The sequence below is a fragment of the Chrysochloris asiatica genome, unplaced genomic scaffold, assembly GCF_000296735.1.
Source record: "Chrysochloris asiatica unplaced genomic scaffold, ChrAsi1.0 scaffold00246, whole genome shotgun sequence".
NCBI lineage: Eukaryota > Metazoa > Chordata > Mammalia > Afrosoricida > Chrysochloridae > Chrysochloris > Chrysochloris asiatica.
This window is the reverse complement of record NW_006408764.1, coordinates 3,185,402-3,203,303: the sequence shown is the minus strand read 5'-3', so window position 1 is coordinate 3,203,303 and position 17,902 is coordinate 3,185,402. Positions and strand designations below refer to the sequence as shown.

Sequence of the window (17,902 nt, the reverse complement as noted above, 5' to 3'; positions counted from 1 at the left end):
GCTTGTTTTGTTTCGATTTATAGTTACGGCAGCGGGAGGCGGAGCGCTGAACTGGTGACGCACTTCCGGTAAGAACGGGGCATGCAGCTCCGGGGCAGGCCCGAAAAGGGGCGGAGCTTCGGACCCAGCCAAAGACAGCCTAGAAGTTCCACACAGAGAACCCGCCCGTCCCAAATCAGAGTCGACAACACAGAGGGGATTCAGTTTATTGTAGGCCCTTCCGGACCGGGAACTGTTCCATGCATAGCACAGTCTTGCGTGCAGGGCGAGGTACTAAGGTAGACAGACCCTAGGCAGGGGTCACTGGCAGGTGTTGTAGATCTGAACCTGCAGATTGATGGCTTGAAGTACGCTGCGCATCTTGGCCTCCAGCCCATCCAGCTGGGCCGCCTTGCCCTCCAACGCCCTCTCATTCTCCTCATAGGTGCCTTCCAGCTCTAAGAGAGATAGGTCTCAGCCCGAGGGATCTGACTCTCACAGTACACATCCTGAATACTCACCTGCTCTGCTACTCACCCTGCAGCCGGTGCAGCTTGTCCTGAGCAGCCTGCAACAGATCCTGAGCCTCATCCCGCAGTTGCTCTGCCCGAGCTTGCGCAGCCAGCACACTCTGAGCCTTACGCTCAGCCAGCGCCCTCACTCTCTGGTACTGGTCACCCAGTGGGCCCTGTAGCAACTGTAGATACAGAAGACAGGGTCAAGGGCGTGGCCAGATCTTCCACCCCTAATATCTTCCAGCTGGCTCTGCCCCAACCCACCTTCTCAGCCTCCCGAGCACGACTCTGGGCACTGCCTGCTGTCTCTTCAGCCCGAGAGGCTGCCAGGCTATTCTCTGCCCGTTTCAGTTTCAGAGACTCCAGGAAAGCATCTAGTTGCCGAGCCCGTTCACCTGCAGAGCCTAGTGCCTGTTCTGTACCTTCCATTCTTTCCTGTACCTGCAATGGGTTAAACAGATCCATGGACCCAGGGTTAAACAGATCCATGGAGCTTTCCCATAACCTGGCCCCACTGATATCCCAGGGACACCACACCTGGTGCAGGGTCTGCTCTGTGTCCCGTGTGTCAACGGCCGCTCCCTGGATGGCACTCTGGGCAGAACCCTGTGCCCTTTGGGCCTCCTCCAGTGCCGCCTGCACTGTCTCTGCCTTCTGTTTCTCATCTTCAGCTCGGGTCCTGGGGGAGAGAGGAAATCAGGGACGGCAGGTACAAGGACTAGGTATCAGGGATGGGGCAAGGGTTAGAGTCAGACCGTGCCCGGCGTGCATCCTGCAGTAGCTGCTCTGCCCGCCGCACATCTCCAACAGTATGTGCCAGGATTGTGTCCACATCTGCCAGGCTCCGGACCCGCTCTGCAATTGCACCTGCCAGGTGCTGGATCTGCTCAGGTGAGGCTGGGATGGACAGCTCGAGCACCCGTGTGGCCACCATTTCAATGCTATCAGGATCAGCCCCCTCCTCTATGTGGACATAGGCAAGGGATTAGGGGTACAGAATTTCCAGCATAAGCATGGGGATACCATCTTGGGATTTGGATTTGGCCCATACATGAGACATCATCGGTTTTCCAGTACCCATAGGGATGTAAACTTAGGGATAGGAACTTGAGGACATAGACTTGGGGCCATATATGGGTAAGGGTTTAAGGGCCAGGCAAAAGTTATAAACATAGGTTCAACAAGGGTCGTGAGGCCCATGTGTGGACCCAGGAGGAGAGACAGACACAGGGGAAACAACCACATGGGCTGGGACACTTCAGGGGCTCACGGCTAAGGAAGTCCTTCACGTTCTGGATAAGTTCCCGCAGCTCCTGGTTGGCTTGTTCCACCTGTCCTCGGGTAGCATTAGCCTTGTCTCGGGCTGCTTGGGCCCGCTGCTGTGCCTCACCAGCCTGCCGACGGGTCTCAGCCACCTGGCTGAGGATGCCACCACTTTCTGCCAGTGCCTGCTGCAGCTCTGCCTGTGTGTGCCGGGCCCGGCCCATTGCCAGGTCTGCCACAGCTGCTGCACCATTGCAATTGAGGCCCCCACAGCGGGGTTGCCCATCCTCATCCCGACAGCCAGCACCCCCACAAGGGCTTGTAGAGCAGGGTTCATCCCCTGGGGCCCCACACACCTGGCAGACAAAAAGCAAGTAAATGGTCTGTGGAATGAACAGCTACACCCACGTGTCCCAACCCCAGATCTGCAGCTCACCAATTCATTTATGCCTGTCAGGCTCAGGGCATTGGTACGAGCAGAGAGTTCGCCCAGTGCCCGCTGGTTAGCTGCATGTTTGTGGTTGAAGTTTGCCCTCTGGGCAGCCATCAACACCTCTGCCTGGTGCCGGATGCCTGCTGAATTGCTCACAGGACTAGGGACTGCCAGGGCTGAGGTATTGGCACGACGTTCTGCCTCAGCTGACTGGCTATAGGCATGGCGGATACTGTCATAGGCACCTAAGTTGGGTAGAGGCAGGCAGTCAGCTGGAGATCAACCCTGATCTACCTGCCTTGTGGACCAACAACTTACCCAGGAAGTTGGAATGCTTGAGCAGGTCCAGATGCTGGCTGAGCTGCCGCAATGTGAGATTAAGTGCAAGCCCGTCCCGCTCCAGCCCACTCAGTGCATGGTTGGCATTGAAGTTCTCATCCTGCACATCTGTTAGCTCTGCCTCTAGTTGGGTCAGGTGCTCAGTGGCCTCCGCAATTTCACGCCTGCACCAGTGAGGGAGGCATTACTTAGAGAGGCTTCAGCCCTGGTCCTTTGGGTCTCTGCCCTATCCCATCATGCATCTTCGGACCCATCCTCACCTCAGCTCCTCTGTGGCCTCCACAAGCTGCGCAGTGGATGCAGCTGAAGTGTTCCGGGTACCCACGATACTCTGCACAATGCCTAACTTCTCCTGTATGTTCCAGAATTTGCTCTCAAAGACACCCAGCACACCTGTTTGCTGTAGGTCCCGCACCCGCTGCTCCAGGCGCCGCGTACGGGCAGCCAAATCCTGCACCACACGATCCCAGTCCCCAAAGCATGCATGGCAGGGGTGACAAGCAGGAAAGACACCTGAGAAGCCACGAGCGCACTGGTCACAGCGTACACCAGACACACCCGGGCGGCAACTGCAGTGGCCTGTGGAGCGGTGACACTGAGGTGAATCTATTCCATGAGGGTCACAATCACAGGCTGCAGGGAAGGGTAAACCTCAGTCAGGGATCCAGTGGAGCACCCTGGGAAGTCCTCCATCCACCCTGACTGACCCTCAGTGACTCTCTCACCACGGCACTGCAACCCGGGGTCTCCCCAGTGGAGCTCCTGGCACTCAGAACAGGTCCGCCCACCAAAGCCAGCATGGCAGTGGCACTGTCCTGTAAACTAGGTCAACAACAGGGCAAAGATCAGAGCCTCTGTCAAAAGTTGAATCCTGGAAACCTGAGGCTGGCAGCTGGTCCCACCCAGGAATCCATGGGGAGGGTTTCAAACCTCATTGCAGGTGGGCCCTGTGGCCCTACTTGGATGACAGGCACAAGGTTGGCAGCCATGGCCACTGGTGAGATTCCAGAAATTGGGGGCACAGCGGTCACATCTCAGTCCTTGGACATTGGGGAGGCAGGGACACTGCCCACTGCTCGGGTCACAGTGGCACCAGTTGGTGGATGGACACTGCTGGGGATCGGTACCCAGCTGGTTGCAGGTACAGCCTATGCCAGGCAAGATGAGCACATCACAATGGTCAGGGGAAACCAACCAGTAGATCCTGCCCCAGTCCCTGCCAATCCCTTCTACACCCACACTCACGGTGACAGCTCTGTTGGATAGCCTGCCCATGGAAACCAGGTTTGCAGTGGGCACAGTGTGGCCCCTCCGTGTTGTGTAAACAGCGCAGGCATTGCCCAGTGTGGGAGTCACAGGCATCAGAGTCCGTAGGATCAATGTTCCCACTACACTCACACAGTTGGCACTGGCCACCTGGCCTAGATGGGTCCCCAAAGTGCCCAGGGGCACAAGCATCACAGCGTGGTCCTGCCCATAGTCAAGGGGAAGGAGTGAATGTTCAGGCCAGCTGAACACCTTCCTCAACTCCCACCCCCATCACATGCCTCCACCCTCCCCCTCACCTGTGTAGCCTGCCCGGCAGCGGCACACAACTTGTTGGGAGTACCCATCCTTATGGCAAGAAGTGGCAAAATGCCGCTGGCTCCCAGGGCCTTCAGGGCAGGGGCAAGGACGACACTGGCCCCCGGATGGCAATCGTGGGTCCCCATGGAAGCCAGCAATGCACCTTCAGGGAGAGCCAGGAAAAGATGTGTCATCCTAGGCAACCTGCCCACCCACTAATCCATTTGTAGCTGCTCTAGGCTCACCTTTCACAGTGCTCACCCCCTGTGTGATCACGGCAGCCCAGGCAAGTGCCTGTGTGGGTATCACATTCATCTGCATGCCCATTGCAGACACATGGCCGGCAGTTAGGGAAACCCCACTGGCCATGCTGGCAGTGGTCACAGCGAAGTCCAAAGGCACCAGTTTGGCAGGGGCATTGCCCACTTGTCCCATCACATAGGCCGCTGAGTGCTCCCTCAGAGCTGCACTGGCAGGCTAGGAACAGGGCAGAGGAGGTTGCTTGAGGGCTGACTGGGTGGCTCGAGGGCAGGAAGGTCAGGAAATGGAAGGGAACTATAAGGGACTCAGTAATGAGAGCATGGAGTCCAACACAGATTAAAGGCAGGACAAAAGAGGGAGAAAAGTAGTGAGGAGAAGAGAGAAGGGTAGAGGGAAGAAGAGGCAGTGCATGTAGGTACCTCGACAACCCATGGGACCAAAGCCATAGTAACCAGGGGCACAGAGGTCACAGCGGCGCCCAACCACTCCAGGTTTACACAGACACTGACCGCCATGGGAGCTGCACTCAGAGCTCAGAGAGCCCTGGGGGTCACACTGACAAGCTGTGGGAAGAAGAGTCAAATCAGGCTGAGTTCCTAACTCGCCCCACCCACCCACACCATAAGCACTCACGCAGGGCACCATTGTAGAGCAGAGCAGATGAGCTGATGAGGAGAGTGGCACAAGCCTCAGAGGGTGGGGTCTTGCTGGGTGCCAGACCCTCCTCATGGCAGCGGTAGCGTTCAAAGGTGGCACGGCGTTCTAGGGCAGCAGCGTCACCTCCACTAAACATCTCTAGCACCAGGACATGGGGCAACAGCACCAGCTGGAGGAATGAGCAAGGAAGAGTGAGCTACAAGACTACATTGGCACTTATCTTAGCACTTCCGTGGGTCTGCCCCTTCTGTTGCAGATCCCTTCTACCATAGGACCCCCTTCTATCAAGGCCCCAGGCCCTGCCACCTTGATATTGGGGAGATGAGATTGTTCACCGAGTCAATGAGCAGGCCGGGTCCAGAGTAGGGGCTTCCAGGCCGGGTACCTCCCCCGGCTCTCACCAGCTCCAGACGCAGTGTATACGAGATGCCAGGCTCAAGGCAGACAGGGCTGGGAAGCACAATGTACCTGGGAGGAAACAGGAGTAGGTATGAAGAGGGGTTGTTCAGGGCCCAGGACCTATCAGCCCTGGGCCTCTGCCACACTACGCCCAGCTCCCAAACCATGGGTTACAACAGAAACTAGGGCTGGGTTGAGCTGGGTCAACAGACAACTTGAAGCCCTACTGAGTATCTTTTATGAAAGACTCCCATAAAAGTGGTTTGCCGTAATCAAACACCTTTGCAGATCAGTCTTGCTACACTCCATAAACCTGGCAAACCCACAGCATTTCCATAGCACAAATACTTTGTATTTTTCCTCAACAACCACTTCCTGCTTACTCTGACACTACCTATATCATAAAGTCCTCTTCGCAAAGGTTGTATCACTCTTCAGCCTCCAGTCTAGCAAGGTTTCTGCTCCATCATGCTCTAAAGACATCCTGTGCCAAGGTCACCGGTGACTGCCATGTAGCAAACCCAGTGGCCACTTCTCCATTTTTAACTGAGTCCAGCATTTGGCAGCATATAATGAGGTCAGAGTATCTTTCTTTTTGAGACATTCTTTTCTCCTAGCTTCTGGGACCTCACCCATATCCCTGCTTTTCACCCAGATAGTGCCTCATTTTTAGTGAATACTCTGAAGGAAGCTTAAGATTTTATGTGGGACACTATAAAGAGGAATAACTTACATATGATCAGAATTCCACAGGAAGAGACAAAACAAAACAAAACATAGAGAATATTATCCCAGAGTTGTCTAAGAAAACTTTCCTAACATCATGAAAGATGAGAAAACAGCCATTCAAAAAGTTGAATGAATTTCAAACAGAACAGAACCGAAAAGAAAAACACCAAGAGACATAAATCAAACTTTTCAAAACCAAAGACAAAGAAAGAAAGAATCCCGAGAGCAGTTCAGGAAAAATGAAGTTACTTACAAAGGTTAATTAATAAGACTAAGCTCTGATTTTTCAGCAAGAAGACAATGGAATGACATGTATAAAACTCAGAAAGAAACAAATCACCAACCAAGAATCATATATCCAGCAAAACTGTCCATCAAATATGATGGCAAAATTAGGTCATTTCCATACAAACAGAAATTAAAAGAATTTTTTAAAACCAGACCAACCTTACAAAATATACAAAAGGAAGTTCTCTGAATAGAGAACCAACAGCAATAGATAACAACCTGAGACTAATATACATGATAGTCAACAACGATCATCTAAATGCAACTTACATACAGAAGTATGCAAAGTAAAAAAGACCTATAAGATTGAAAACAGAGAACCAGAGATACAGTTTTACCACAACAGAAAACATAAGTAAAAAGAGGGAATAATGTAGTTACAGAACTGCTAAATGAAGAGGAAATTAAATAAATTTCAAGAAAAAATAAAATAAACCTAACTGTAACTCTAAAGTCTAGATCAAGCCTTACTCCTAGCCCTAGCCTGATCCTTACCCTTAACACCAACCCTAGTCCTAACACTAAACAAAGTGCTGGGCCTAACCTATAGCTAACCATAGTTCCAACCCTAACCCTTACTCCTTCTTCCTTTCCACCCCCAAAAAATAAATGTTTGAGCATATATGGATGTGTATATGCATGTTGTACAAGTAGGTACACATGTGTATATAGTGAGAACAGATAGAAGTACTGAAACCTAACCCATTGCCACCAAGTCTATTCCAACTCTTAGTGACCTTATATGGGAGTATAGATTGCTGATAGGAAGATCTGGTAGTATAGTGGTTACGAATCGGGCTGCAAACCACAAGGTCAGCAGTTAGAAACTACCAGCTGTTCTGTGAGAGAAAGATGAGGCTTTCTGCTCCCATAAAGATTTACAGCCTCGGAAACCCTGTACAGGGTCACCATGAGTCAGAATCGACTCCATGGCATATAACCACCACCACCATACATATTTACAGAATCAGACTGCCTCATTTTTTTCCTGCAGAGCAGTTGATAGGTTCAAATCACCAACCTTTTGGTTAGCAGTCCAATACTTAACACACTGCACCATTAGAACTCCTCCTTCAAAGTGTATCAACCCAAACCAAACCCACTGCCTTTGCATTGATTCCAACTCATAGCGAACCTATGCACAAAAAAATGAAACTCTGCCATTCTCACAGTCATTTTGCTTGAGCCTATTGCAGGTCCACTGTGCCATCTCTCATTTGGGGTCTTCCTTTTTGTCATTGGCCCTCTATTTACCAAGCATGATGTTCTTCTTCCAAAGCAGATTTGTTTGTTCTTCTGGCAGTCCATGGTATTTTAATATTGTTATCCAACACCATAACTGAAATGTATCAATTATTCTATAGTCTTCCTTGTTCACTGGCCAACTTTCACATGCATATGAGGTTATTGAAAATACCATGGCTTGGGTCAGACATACCTTAGTCCTTAAACTGACATCTTTGCTTTTCAACACTTTAAAGAGGTCTTGTGCAGCAGATTTCCTTAATCCAAACGTCATTTGACTTTTTGACTGTTGTTTCCAGTGTTAATTGTGGATCTAAGCAAAATGAAATTTTTGACAACTTCAATCTTTTCTCCATTTATCATGATGTTATGTATTTCTCCAGTTATGACAATTGTTATTTTCTTTATATTGGAAGGCAATCCATACTGAAGACTGTTGTCTTTGATTTTTATCAGTATTTCAAGTCCTCTTCAATTCCAGGCAGCAAGTTTGTACCATCTGCATATCACGGGTTGTTAATGAGTCTTCCTTTAATCTTGAATCCTTCATATAATCTAGTTTTTCTGATTATTTGCTCAGCCTACAGACTAAATTGTTGTTGTTAAGTGCCTTCGAGTCGGTTCCAACCCATAGCGACCCTGTACAGGGTTTCCGAGGGTGTAAATCCTTACAGGAGTAGAAAGCCGCATCTTTCTCCCGCGGAGCAGCTGGTAGTTTCGAACCGCTAACCTTAAGGTTCGCAGCCCGATTCGTAACCACTACGCTACCAGAACTCCTTACAGATAAGTATGGTGAAATGATACAACCCTGAGATGCACCTTTCCCGATTTTTAACCATTCAGTGTCCCTTGTACTAGTCTAACAACTTGCTATTAGTCTATGTACAGATTCTTCATGGGCACAATTAAGTGTTCTGCAATAACCATTCTTCACAATGTTATCCATAGCTTGTCATGATTCACACAGTCAAAAGCCTTTACATAGCCAATACAGCACAAGTAAATACATTTCTAGTATTCTCTGGTTTCAGCCAAGATCCATTCGACATTAGCAATAATATCTCACATTCCATGTCCTCTTCTGAATCCAGCTTGAATTTCTGGCAGTTCCCTGTCAACAGACTATTGCGGTTGTTTTTAAATTATCTTCAACAAAATTTTACTTGTATTTGATATTAATGATATTACTGCAGATGATTTCTGCATTCCCGCTGGATCACCTCTTTGGAATGGGCATAAATATGGATCTCTTCCAGTCAGTTGGTGTTTGGGATCTTAATAACTTGGGAGCAGCCATCTAAGACATGACGACAGATCCTTATTTGCCAGGAACAAAGTGGTAGGAAATATCTAAAAGCTAAGAGAAGAAAGAAGTCTACACAAGCCACAACGTCATTTACCCAAGACCAGATGAACCAGAAAGTGCTTGGCTACTACCACTAACTGTTCAGACAGGGGCCACAATAGACGTTTACAGAAGAATAGGAGAAAAATGTGAAGCAGAACTCAAATTCTTGTTTATTTAAAAAAAAATAAAAATCCAGACAAACTGGAACCATAGAGAACAAAGAACTCCCTTAGACTCTTGCCCTTAGACACTTTTTAGATCTAGAACTGAGCCTATCCTCTGAGATCGCATTTTAGCAAATTAATAAGGGTCACAAAAAAGAAAGAATATTACCTGTAAGATAAATTCCATACTTTAGAATCATCAGTATGAGACCAAGTTATCAACAATTATTCAAAAACTAAGATAAGAAGATAAAGGGACAAAGAAACTAGAGTACTAGAAATAGAATAAACAGACCACAATTAAAGATAATGCTGACACATTGTGATAAATGTACCTAATGTCACTGAACAGTTTGTACAGAAACTGTCAAATGGAAATCTAATATGAACTTAAGTAACTAAATGTAACCAAATGCAAACTTTCACCAAAAAACTCAATAAGGCTTTTTATTTTTAAAAAAGTAATGAACAAATAACATGAAGTAAATACTATGCAACATTTAATAACATGTCAACCAGACTATAACATTTCTGTTCAGAGTGCGCTGATGTATCCTTTCCCACAACCTGGCCCACCAAGGACAAAAGCTAAGCTCTAGGCTTGGTTGACAGGGCTTGGATTTGTCGGGCACTTGCCCACACCTCCAACAGTGTTCTCCTATGGATATTCCCTACAATGATGGATGTTTTTCCATTCATTCCTGACTTGACCTCTGGACCTTAAATCCTCAAACGATTAACCCTATTCTGCTACTTCCTTCCTTTAACCCAGTGCCATGGCCAGGCAAACCGTACTCAAGAGGGACACAGTGTGTGGAATCCTGACTGGTAGGGTGCTCTTCTAGATGCCCAGTAAAGAAATTAGGACTGGCCCTACAACCCTCACCACTGTGGGTGCTACCATCAGTGCCCTCACCTGGTATCTGGTCGCAGAGTCCCTCTGATGTGGTCATCTTCGGGGAGCACATGCCCACACAGGCTGCCCGTAGACAGAGGTCCTGGGCGCTGCACCTTCAATTCCATCTCTGCCCACTGTTCAGGGACCTGGATGCGACAGGATGATGTAGGAAGTGCCCCCACACAGAAATTGGGCTCAGAATTAGGTGTCATAGGGTCTGACCTGGGGCTCCAAGCGTAGCAGAATGTCATAGTCCATGGCCCGAGGCACAGAGGTCACCAGAAACTCAAGCACTTGGCCTTCCCGAAGTCGCACAAAGCCTGGTCCTGTCCAGGATGGAGTGCTCCCTATGGTTGCCACACGCTCCACCACTTCTAGCAACTGGGAGTAGAGACCAGCCAGGGGTGGTGGTTCAGACGAGGTCTTGTTCCGTTTGCCATGGTACCACTCCCAAATCCCAGCTCTCCTTAGAGACTCAGCTCAAAGCCAAGACACACACATACATATACAATGACACACTGCTGCTCATAACCTGCATCTTCTTCCACTGTCTCACCCTTACCCACCTGCCCTTGGGAGTCCTCTGCCTCCCAAGTAAGGTGGTCCAGGAAGGGCCGGAAGTAGCCAGGCTGCACCTGCTCACAGCGTCTCCCGACCATGTGCGGGCGACAGCGGCATTGACCCATGGCCTCATCGCACCTAGGGGATGCTGTGGTTACTTGGGGAGGGCATTCTACCCCCTTTATCTTCCTCTCTCCTCTGCCCAGAGTCTTATTTCACCCCTTTCCAGGTCCCTTATATATCACTTACTGGGGATCCAAAGCACCGCCTATGTCACAGTCACATGGACGGCAGCCAAGCAGGTCATGGCTTAGACCCCAGTGGCCAGGCTGAGAAAAAAGGAGTCACTGGGAGTCAAAAAAAGACCCTCTGTCACTCAGCAAGGATCACAGCAGTGGATCTCAGCCTCTAGCATATCTAATGACTTGGTTTCCCAGACGTGAGTCCACTGTAAGCCTTGAGTACCCAGCCACTGCAGCATGGATGCATTTCCCCAGCCCTGTGCTCTGAGAACAAGTCCCAAACCCCAGGGCCCCAACTCCCTCCAGTCGCACCATGCAGTGGTCACAGCCACGTCCAGTCACCAGACGCTTGCAGAAACAGGTTCCACTGTTGGGGTTGCAAGAGGTGCCCCCAGGCACCGTTCCTCGGGTATCACACTGACACCCTATAGGGAAAGAGTCTCATCAGCACTTTGGGGAGTTTGGGGAATGCTCAGGTTCAGCAGGGTCTGGAATTAAAGGCTATACAGAGTTAGGGGAGAGACACATACGCCTGCAGCCTCGAGGGTCACTGGCACTGAGCCCATAGAAGCCATCGCGGCATTGCTGGCAGCGAGCGCCCACCACGTGTTCTTTGCAGCGACACTGGCCCGAGACCAGCCCCAATGCAGGGTCATCATGGGAATCACAGCGACCACCATCTTGGGTACCCATCGGGTCACAATCACAGGCTAAGGGTGAAAGGAGGCACAGGGTTACCCTCTCCCAACTGGAACAGCCCCTGTCATCTCCCAAGCTCTCAACCTGGACTCTCAGTCTGGTTCCATCTTAAGCCTCTGAATACCAGTCCCTGTAAGCTGGGCAGCAGTCTGCCCCTCCCCCCCAGCTCCTACCCCAGGCTCAGCCTATCCTCCCCATGCCCAGTCCTGATCTCACAGCGGCAGACAGCCATGTCCCGAAGGTCCTTGGTTGGGTCACGGTAGAAGAAAGGCCGGCAGAGCTCACAGTGGTGCCCAGCTGTGTTGTGCTGACATGCATCACACACACCTCCACTCACGTTGCCAGATGCCAGGTACATGGCCATGTCAAAATGGCAACTGTGGGAATGTCCATGGCACTCACATTCTGGTTGAGGAGGCAAGACAAAGGCACAGGACAAAGATTTCAAGGGTGAATGGTGTAGAGGGTCCAGTACCACCTTCTGTCCATGCCATAGGCCATACTTTGTGGGAAGGGGCTCAGGGATTTCAAGGTCTCAGCATCATATTGGGCCCCTACCCAGGTAGATCATGGAGGAGGGTTGAGGGTATCCCCAAGGGCATCAAGGTTTAGATATCCTATGGGCACAGCCTGGGTCTTTGGCGCTTAACTAGCTCTAGGGTCTACCCTAGCCACTCTAGGGCATGACCAGGCAGAAGAGTTCTAGGCCTATGGGAACCAGGTTCTTACTTACTCCTGCAGGCATGACTGTGGCCATCCTCGGCTGGATGCCAGGGCAGGTCATGATAAAAATCTTGACACTGCTCGCAGTTGAGGCCACGAGTGTTGTGTTTGCAGATGCATGCCCCATGCACCTAGGTGGGGTGGACAGGCAGTTAGTTAGCACTATTCAGTCCTGCTTGCCACCCACTCTCTGAGCCCTAACCCAGCTGAATGAAGCCCCTCACCATGCCGTCAGCATGGGCTGGTGCCCCAGGGGCAGGTGCACACTGTGAGGCATGCCCGTAGCAGAAGCAGTTGCCACGAACAACCAACTCATAGAGGGCATAATAGTATTTCTCGCGGATCTCCCGCCGTGGGTCAAGCAGGTTGTCTCCAAGTGTGTGCAGCCGAGTCAGGTTCACCCTTAGGTTGGTAATCTTCAGCAGGTCTGAGTCAGGGAGAAGGGTTGTGGGCCAGTTGGCCAGGTTTTGCTGCCCAATGCCCACCAGAAGCCTACAACTGTCAAGGTCACGTTGTCAGACCTCCTGTCTACTGCCACCCAAGCTAAATTGGACTTGGCACCTGTCCTAGGAAGCACCCAAAATAGCTACTGTGGCCCCAATTAGTCACCAGCCGGATGCTGGGACTATGTCAGGCTCAAAGAGTGGAGCACTCACTCTGGATCCGTGGGCTATAAGGGTCTGGGATGGGGATGGCAGGATCCAGAACACGGTAGATGACCTGGAGGGGCAGGGAGTCCATAGAAACACTGAATCCTGCATCACGCCCAGCATCGCCCACTCCAATCCCTGCCCAGGCCCCAGATCTCACCTCGCCTTCGGTGGATGGCTCGATCTCTGAGTATCGGGACTCACAGACTACATCATCCCAGTGCCGTGGTGGGGCCAATGGGACTCCTGGGAAGTCAGTCCCACAATCATAGGAAAAGTATCGATATACATGCCAGGTATGGCCAAAGTCAGCAGAGCGTTCCACCAGCATAGCAGCAGGACGAAATGTCTGGGTAGAGGACATGACTGATTAGTGAGCATCTAGCACTCAAGATTAACTGAGGCCCATCTAGAGTTCTGCCCATACCAGCCTGACAAAGCCTGCCTTGTGCTCAGGCAGCTTACAGACAAATGGGGATGACCATCAGAAGCCAGGAAATGAACAGGAGGGAGGGCTTACAGGGTTCAGGGAGGGAGGACCTGAGCCAGCCTGGAATTGGAGCAACACAAGAGCTTGAGCAAAAGATCTGGAGGCATAAGACAAGTAACTGAAGGTATGACAGATGAAGAATCCTCCTACAAAGTCACAGCATGTGAGATGCTCAGGGAGGCCAGGCCAAGGAGCTGGGCTCTGTCTAGGGCAATTGGGTTATAGACATACAGGTACCTTGAAAGTCATAATGAGGTGTGTGAAATGGAACTCAGCCTCCAGGTCCAGCTGGATGGTGACCATAGGGACACCTGGGGCAGGAGCCAGAGATCAGAGACTCAAGGCAAGTCAAGCAGCTCTGCTCACCCTATGTCCTGCCCAGAGTCTCACCATTCTCTGACTGCCACCAGGCTGCCCGGCGCTGTGGTGCAAAGCTGGTGACAACATTTTGGATGCGATGGCTATTTGGGTTATCTCCAGCAGAATAGGGGCGCCGGGAGTCACACAGGAAACACTTCTTCTCGTCCTGAGTTAGGTCATGATCAGAGTTAGTGCCTCAACTAGTGCTGGCCCCCCTCTGACCTGACCCTTCTTTCTACTTCTGTCCACACCTGCAGATGACTGACGATGCAGTAGGGCTGGGGACCATGCAGGCCACAGGTTGATGAGGCAGTCAGTCTGTCAGCGCGGCCCACCAACAGGTCCCCTGTGGCTGGATAGCAGCTTCCCCGTGAGCAGCCTGGCATATCCAGGGAGGGAGCCTGGGCCAGAACCTGGGAGTAGGCCAGTACTGTGGGCAGCAGATTAGTCAGTTCTACTGTGCTCCCACTCCACAAGCCCTAGAGACTGCTAGCTCAGAACATCCCCCCCCCACACACACACACATCTAGCAAACCCAGGTCTCACCAAGCCCCCTCACCGCTCAGCAGCAGGCCCAATCCAAGTGCCCAGGGTGCAGGCGGTCCCCATCGGCCCCTCCTGCGTTCCCCCAAGGCCCACTGCATCCTGAAGCAGAAGGGAATCGGTATGAGGAGTGAGAGATCTGGGGGTCCACATCCACCACCTCCCACCCTCAGTGGCCTTGTGCTGACCCTGCCTGTAAGAGTACTTGGCCCGTTCCCAGTCCTACGGACCCTCAGTCGCCGGTCGGTCCCTCCACTGAGTCCAGGACTTTCAGTAAAGTTGGGAGACGTGACAGGAAGAAAAACATGGGGCGGATCACAGGAAGGAGCAACAAGGAGCAACAAGCCCTCCCCTCCTTTCCCTTAGCCTGTATCCTTTGGAAACCGGCTTTACTCCACCCAAGTACTAGACATTAGTTGACTCAGTTGCAAATCTTTATTGTGCCCTCGTACCTTGACTTGTACAGAGCCTGGAGGGAACTCAGGGATTTGGGACTTTAGTCCACAATAGAAAGGGGGAATATAAGGGACATGGCAAACAAGAACACCCAGACAAGAAGCACAGCCTTTCTTCCCTGTGTGGAGGAGGCCGTGGAAGTCACTATGAACTCATCCATTTGGTCCTAGGACTACAACATTGATCTGGAGGCAGGATAATGAATGTAAGGTGAATTCCTCTATTCAGGACAGTGGGGCGCATTAGGACAGCTGAGGAAAACAATGGGGCTGGATTGTGTGAAGAGATGATAAAACACCCTGCCCTGCTCGGTGATGGTGGTGGGAACTCCAATATTGAGAGTGCTGTTTCTCTGCCTCCTCATGTTACTCCAGCAAGCAAAAGAAGCACTGCCTTGATTTCCTGGTATGGAACTGGACCAGAGCAGCTGCGAATGGATCCCGATTGTCTGGCTATTTATCCAGTCCGGACCTTCCAGTCTGCCAGGAGCACCAGCTTGGGTTTGGAATGTGCGCTGCCGGCAGGCTCACGCCACACCCAGTCCCTTGGGACCTTGGGGACCTCCAAGTCCTCTGCTGGTCTGGCAGCAACAGAAGCTGTGGGCCAGGGGAGAACACTGGGGCTCCTCTGAAAAGTCATCTAGGCTTTATAAGAGGAGTCAGGAAAAGGGATATCAGTCTTAGGAACTTTCAGGGTTACTGGGAGTTGCTCTGCAATCTGAAATAGGAATATCCAGCCACCCTGGGAATCATTTAGGCATCATGAAGGACTCAGATGAATACTATCAGAAATTTAGGAGCTCACTCAGAGATAAGAGTCTGCACTGGCGAGGGTTGCTTGATGGCCTCATTGGTTCAGCAGTTACATGATCTTCGGGGTTTCTCAAAGCCAGAGGGCCACACGGGGTCACACTTGGGTCATTCTAGGGGGTCTCTGAAGGTCAGGAGGTTCCTGAGTCAATCTGGTGTGATTATGAATCACTCAGGTGATCACAGGATCCCTCTTGCTAGCACCTGGAGATTGCAGTCAGCAGGTGGCATAGGCATTGGTGTCCAGTCACATGTACTCAAGCAGCTTTGCTGCCTGCTGTTCCAGGGCCCAGCAGGGTGGCTGCCTTCTTTCCCAGGCCAAGTTCCAAACCTGGGACTCAGGCTGCCGGAGCCAGATTCTGACTCCTGGCCCTGACCTCTCACCATGACTGTAGCACCAGCACTATACTAATTCTGATTCCCATCAACACCTGACCCTCTGTTCTGAACTTTGACCCCATCCCAATCCCTACATGAGTTTGGACTTGACCTGGCCTCTACACTGACTCCCACCCCACCCTATACCTGTCCCACTACCCTACCATGACACAGTCACACACACTTTAGGCGGTTCTAGGTACTCTGTGCCTACTTCAGTAACTCCTGGGCCTCAGTTTGTGCCCTTTTTACCAGCTCTTGCGCATTCTGCATCATGGCCACCAGGTCACTAGTACCCTCCTGCAACTCTGCTATACCCAACCAGGCTACCTGCAATTCCTAGAACAGAGACTGGACGTGAAAACCCACCTCACCCAGGTCTGAGGTTACTGGTGGGTAGGGAGTTTTGGAACTAAAACCTTGCCTCAGTTCAGCCTAAAGCATACCTCCCACTGTTCCAGAGGAGTCACCGATACCTTGATGCCCACTGTTCCCCACTTCACCTTGCACAGGCCCCTGGCTGTGCCTGTGGCCCTTGCCATAGGCCTGCCTCTAACTCAGGGCCAAATGCATCCTGAGGGCCTTGGCTGCACTGGAGAGATGCCCCAGGACCGGGGCCACACCCCACTGCTAATGCCATATGGGTTAGGTGCCCTGCATTGCCCTGCTGCCTAGGGCAAAATCTCAGAAAGATCACAGAAGGATAGCAAGTAGGCTGAGTAGTCAGGATACTCAGCAGCACCATAGCATCACAGTGGGTCAAGGATTTGGGAATGGGAATGAGAACACGAACAAGAGACATGAAGGAACAAAGGAGTTCAGGTAGTGTACCACCTCCTGCACACTGGCCTCCAGGCCTCACAGTGCTTGCTTCGCCACCCAGAGTCCTTGCTCTGCAGCTTTTGTGTGACTTTCCACCTATGCTAGTGCACCTTGAATGGCCAGCACTTGATCCTGGGCCTTGGTTGTGCCCTCTCTAAAGGGTACAGGTGCTCTCCACCCTAGGACATCCACCTGCAGTTTCCTGGTCCCTCACCTGGTCTGCTGTGCCTTAAGGAGGATGCCTTCAGTTCTGAGCAGCTCCTGGCCAACAGTGTCTGGTGCAAGGAGGTAACATTGGATCTGATTCAGCAGGAGGGTGACACCTGCTATCCTGTCTTGAGATAGGGGTACTGCCAGCACATGCCTTGCCACCAGCTTTACATTCTCAACATCTGAACCTTCATCTGTAAGGAATTGGATAGGACTGAACCTTCATCTCTGACCCAACAACACCGGACCCTGGCCTCTCACTGACTCTGTCTTTGATACTTCTCCCCAATAGTATGCTGGAAGTTTATAAAAATTAATTGTCAAATTTTCAGGAATTTTTGCAAATTGGTCATTAAATAGTGGTGATGGTTATGTGCCATGGAGTTGGTTCTGACTCATAGAGAATATATAGGTAGACTGAAATCAGTCATGATGGGATTTATACCATGAAGTTGACATTGTTACAAACAGATCTCTTGAGCTCTCTTTCTAGTTGTTAAACATTTACCAGCACACCAATGCTTCTACCTGACTTCTGGTCAACTCTTATGAGTACTAATTATTCTGGAAGGAGTATCATGGCAGCGTCCTGGATTCCCATGTGACCCTACCCTCAGTAGTGAATGGAAACATAACAAGTGGACATATACCCATGAGAAAGTGCTGGATGGTCTGAACAGTTGCTTGCACATGGACCATGGCAGCCATGCCCCAGGGCCTCCTTGCACGCCGCCAAGTCTCCTGGGCCTAGGTTTCCAAGGAGCTTGCTGTGGCCTGGATGTGCTGCAGCTGGTAGGGATAGGTCAAATGCGGAATGTATCTCCTGTCACATGGTCCCTTGTGATTTGCTTGGCCCATGGCTCCCATCCATGGCC

At 51.0% G+C, this 17,902-nt stretch overlaps 1 protein-coding gene across 1 annotated transcript; it reads right to left on the bottom strand.

Moving 5' to 3' along the window:
- Positions 1 to 194: 194 nt before the first annotated feature.
- LAMB2 (laminin, beta 2 (laminin S)) lies at positions 195 to 14,453 on the bottom strand. The gene is made up of 32 exons (XM_006873614.1): positions 14,369 to 14,453; positions 14,061 to 14,239; positions 13,840 to 13,975; positions 13,687 to 13,760; positions 13,120 to 13,308; positions 12,966 to 13,029; positions 12,534 to 12,736; positions 12,320 to 12,440; positions 11,803 to 11,991; positions 11,418 to 11,597; positions 11,200 to 11,312; positions 10,895 to 10,974; positions 10,651 to 10,783; positions 10,307 to 10,465; positions 10,103 to 10,230; positions 5,349 to 5,481; positions 4,990 to 5,182; positions 4,776 to 4,919; positions 4,341 to 4,572; positions 4,095 to 4,258; positions 3,775 to 3,999; positions 3,460 to 3,677; positions 3,255 to 3,351; positions 2,790 to 3,162; positions 2,509 to 2,693; positions 2,194 to 2,435; positions 1,765 to 2,113; positions 1,250 to 1,457; positions 1,032 to 1,173; positions 759 to 935; positions 517 to 676; positions 195 to 437 (listed from the first exon to the last, which is right to left on the bottom strand). Exons 1-32 carry the CDS (start codon positions 14,451 to 14,453, stop codon positions 301 to 303), a joined length of 5,412 nt encoding a protein of 1,803 aa, XP_006873676.1. The 3' UTR covers positions 195 to 300.
- Positions 14,454 to 17,902: the final 3,449 nt, after the last annotated feature.